Consider the following 4,374-nt stretch of genomic DNA (forward strand, 5'->3'; position numbering starts at 1 on the left):
GCTTTTTCCCTAAATCGTTGTATGCCAGATCCCTCCATGTGGACAGTCCTCCGCACACGTCCTCTCTGACCAGCAGCTATGTGCATGGCACCTCCTCCTTCTCTCTGCTCCCCCTGACTGTAGGCCAGAGCCTGGACTCCGCAGTCCAGCGCTGGCCCGACCGTGAAGCTGTGGTCTTCCTGCAGGACAGCGTTCGGAAAACCTTTGCACAGTTTCAGCAAGATGTGCGTCTCCTACTTTGTGCCTCCATGCATGCATCAACACTTCAATGCTATTCATGCTATACGAACAAGTTTCCTGTTTTAATAACAAGACAATTTGTTGGAGCTAATGAGTCAGATCATCATGTCAAATCATTGCTAAATAGCTAGTACCGTTTCTTTCTGTATTAACTTTTTAGGTTAATAGAATTGTTGTTTGACCTTTTGAAACCTAATGAAATCACATGTGTTGTTCCCGAGACACAAAATGTGCCTCCTTAAAACTAAGTGTGCTTTGTCAATGAATCTAAATGAAGCAGCACCCATAACATTCAGTTTTACTATGTGAATTGGTTCTGTTCTTTGAGTCATCACGAAGCTTCTCTAAATCACAGGAAACTTTTTCTATCAAGCACTATCGCATCCAGAAAGCTAGAACGCTTGTGTAGATTGCCAGAAGTGATACTACTTTGTATTTTTGTGACATTCATTGCTGCAGGTTGACAAGGCGGCTGCAGGTCTGCTTGCTTTGGGCCTGAAGCGAGGCGACAGACTGGGAGTTTGGGGACCCAACACGTATGAGTGGATCCTCTTCCAGTTTGCATCAGCAAAAGCTGGAATTATACTGGTCAGTTTGTGAGTTTATAATGTTAAAATCCCATTTACTGTGTAGCCTTGTGGTTAGACAGACAGCTGCTCTGTTACCAATCACCCTGCTGTCAAGGCACAGTACATACCATATCATATTTGTATGATATGGTATGTACTGTAAAGCCCTTTGGAAAATGTGTGTTGTGGGTCTGTACACTTGATTTTAAACAGTTTTCATACGTGCAGGTGTCATTGAACCCGGCCTATCAGGTGAAAGAAGTGGAGTTTACTCTAAAGCAGGTACGACGAGTTGTGTTACAGGGTATTAGTCTACTTACATAACCACCAGTGGTGGCATCAGAACCTGGGGCACAAAGTACATAAAGGAATAAAAGAGAAACTGAAGTATCCCTGCCGCCCTCACACAAAAGTTTTTAGTAACTTTCCCGATTTAGATTAATAATATAAAATAATCAACCAATGAAATATGACGTGTTATTCTGGCTAAAGATATTTATTGATCTATTGGTGAAATTCAGAAGCTACCCAGCAATATATATTGTAAAAAGCCTCACCTTTACCAGCTGCAACATTGAAGTAATATGCATTCAATAATTATATTTAACTAATATGATATACATTATTTAAGATGGGCTATACAGCATGTGAACCTTTTGTACTTTAAGTATAATAGGTGCAAATATTTTAGAACTTGTACTTTAGTTAGAGTTGAAATGCAGAGTAACAAAGTATTTCTACACTGTGGTGTTGCTACATTTACAAGATCTAAGTACTGACAGTTTAACTTTTTCATAGAAATAGTAATCCTTACACATGACTGTGTCAGTACATTTAACAGAACTGATTTGTCATAGGTCCAGTGTAAAGCTGTGGTCTGCCCTGCCCGCTTTAAAACCCAACATTTTTGTGAGATGCTGAGGGAGCTCTGCCCGGAGATCGGCACGACGCCAGAAGGCATGATCAAAAGCTCCAGGTTCGACAAAGCCAATGTCAAATGTCTGATGCATGTTTTTTCCTCTGTTGTCATTATGGGAGTAAGAGGCTGCAAATATTTCACAATCTATAGTTCTGAGGATGTGATATTAATATCCCGTGTTGGGTCTGCCAGGTTGCCAGACTTGCGTATGGTGATTGTGATGGATAGCAGACAGCCAGGGATGCTCCATGTTGATGATGTGATGCAAGCAGGGGAGAGTCGGCACCACAAACAGCTGATGGATCTGCAGAGAAAGCTGTCCTTCGATGAGCTCATCAACATCCAGTTCACATCAGTAACCTTCAACATTGCATCTTTCACACAGGCACATTCATTATATAACTTTGACTGACATTATGATGTAACTATGATTCAGATCAATTCATGTTTATTTGTTTCAGGGGACTACAGGGAGTCCGAAGGGTGCCTGTCTTTCCCACCACAATATTGTAAACAATGCCTACTTTATGGGTCTCCGAATGGGTTATGGATGTAGAGTAAGTCCATATTTTCTCTCTCGATTTGCAGAAAAAACACAGTGAATTTGAAGTAATTTTATTTTTCATATTCTTCTCAGCCTCAGGTGCGAGTGTGTGTGCCCGTACCCTTGTACCACTGCTTTGGATCTGTGGTGGCAGGGATGAATATGGCTGTACATGGTATCACACTGGTCTTTCCTTCCTCCGGCTACAACAGCCGAGCCAACCTCGAGGCCATTCAGAGTGAAAAGTAAGGCATGCTGCTCTTCACCCAAATTACTTTCAAATATACAACATTATGCACTCAAATTCATTCTTGTGTTTCCACTCAAGGTGTAATTTTGTTTATGGCACACCCACTATGTTCACCGACATGCTCATCCAACAGGATTTACACAAGTGTGATTTGTCATCAATTGAAGCTGGTAATAGAAGACTTTGATGAATACAAACATGATGAATATGTTGTATTGAACTTGCTGTGATGTTGAGCAAGCATTTGAGGCCTCTTTGCTTATGTGCTGCTGTGTTTAAGGCATCATTGGAGGTTCTCCGTGCCCACCTGAGATTGTGAGAAAACTGAAAACAGACATGAACATGAAAGAGATAATTGTGAGCAGTTACATGTCCTAAACCTTTTCAAATAACGCTGTATAAAACTCATTGGAGTATAGCTTCACCAGCATAATAGAACATCTGTACATCATGTTTTAATAGATAGCTTATGGGACCACTGAGAACAGCCCCCTTACATTCATGGGATTCCCACAAGACAGCGAGGAGCTGAAGACAAATACTGTTGGATGTATCATGAGCCACACTGAGGTATGCCTTATTTTTTTTGCAAAAACCTGATATTGCCGTAACACCGCTGTGACCTCTGCCTGTGTGTCTTTACTATAGGCTAAAGTGGTGGACCCTGATACTGGGGAGATTGTCCCTCTGGGGGCCTCAGGAGAGCTGATGATCAGAGGCAGCTGTGTGATGCACGGATACTGGAACGATCCCGAGAAAACCAGAGAGGCTATCTCTCAAGACCGCTGGTACAGGACTGGGTAAGATACTACATGTATACTGAATGAGACCTGTTACCGGAACGGGTTGATGCTCACATGTTACGTGTTGTGTGATTTTTCTCTACAAAGTGACACGGCCAGTCTAACCAGTTTGGGATACTGCCGCATTGAAGGACGCATGAAAGACTTGATCATCCGAGGAGGGGAGAACATCTACCCCGCTGAGATAGAGCAATTTCTCTTTACACATCCCAAAGTACAGGAGGTGCAGGTAAGACTCAGCACCACTGGAGGGCAGCAGAAGTCAGATTCATTGTCTCCAAGCAGGCGACAGCAAAGACACACCTCGAAGACGTACTAGTTTTCTCTCTGAATGTGTAGACAATTGTAGACACTTTTTATCGTGCATTTCATTAGAATATATTTCATATTATAATAAGGAACTGAGGTGTTAAATCTACATTCTGGTTGTTCTATTTCTCTGTCCGTTTCCCAGGTGGTTGGAGTGAAAGATGAGAGGTTGGGTGAGCAGGTGTGTGCCTGCATCAGGCTGAGGAAGGACCAGACATCCAGTGCAGAGGAGATAAGAGCTTTCTGCAAAGGCCAGGTGAGTGTCGGTGATGTGCTCAATGAAACTGCTCAACACACTCAAAATCAGCAAGGCTGTACATGTTGTGTTTTATTCCACTAGATTTCTCACTTCAAGATCCCACACTACGTGATCTTTGTAGACAGCTACCCTCTAACAGTCTCTGGAAAGGTGCGGTACTTCTGCTCTGACACCAACTGAACTATCCTGATGGCTGCGATGATTTGCTGTTGATCAGTATAATGAGACTAAAGCGGCTTCTGTCTGTTCTAGATCAAGAAGAACATATTAAAGGAGGAAATGGAGAAGAAATTAGGCCTTTAACTTCGTGGACCCTGAATGACCGTGTTTGAGTGCATCAGCTGGGAAACTCAGAAACGAGCATGTGTTGAGTTAATGTTTTCTTTACCGAGAGCTGGACTGGGACTCTGCCACCGATTAGCTGCTGAATTGTCATTACTTGAAATTCTTCTACTTTTACTTCACATCTCACTCCTCATTA

General features: G+C 42.5%; 1 protein-coding gene across 1 annotated transcript; it reads left to right on the forward strand.

The window, feature by feature from the left end:
* Positions 1–8: 8 nt before the first annotated feature.
* On the forward strand, positions 9–4,368 carry LOC116379516 (medium-chain acyl-CoA ligase ACSF2, mitochondrial-like; the record flags this gene model as incomplete). Its single annotated transcript, XM_031841469.1, has 15 exons — positions 9–224; positions 700–828; positions 1,038–1,091; positions 1,667–1,785; positions 1,921–2,083; positions 2,190–2,285; positions 2,366–2,517; positions 2,601–2,692; positions 2,803–2,879; positions 2,985–3,092; positions 3,171–3,322; positions 3,413–3,554; positions 3,780–3,890; positions 3,975–4,043; positions 4,146–4,368. Coding segments are annotated over 15 exons (1,731 nt in total), but the record flags the coding sequence as incomplete, so codon positions are not given.
* Positions 4,369–4,374: the final 6 nt, after the last annotated feature.

The sequence above is a fragment of the Anarrhichthys ocellatus genome, unplaced genomic scaffold (genome assembly GCF_004355925.1).
Source record: "Anarrhichthys ocellatus isolate YVR2014 unplaced genomic scaffold, GSC_Weel_1.0 scaffold4492, whole genome shotgun sequence".
NCBI classification, from domain to species: Eukaryota; Metazoa; Chordata; class Actinopteri; order Perciformes; family Anarhichadidae; genus Anarrhichthys; species Anarrhichthys ocellatus.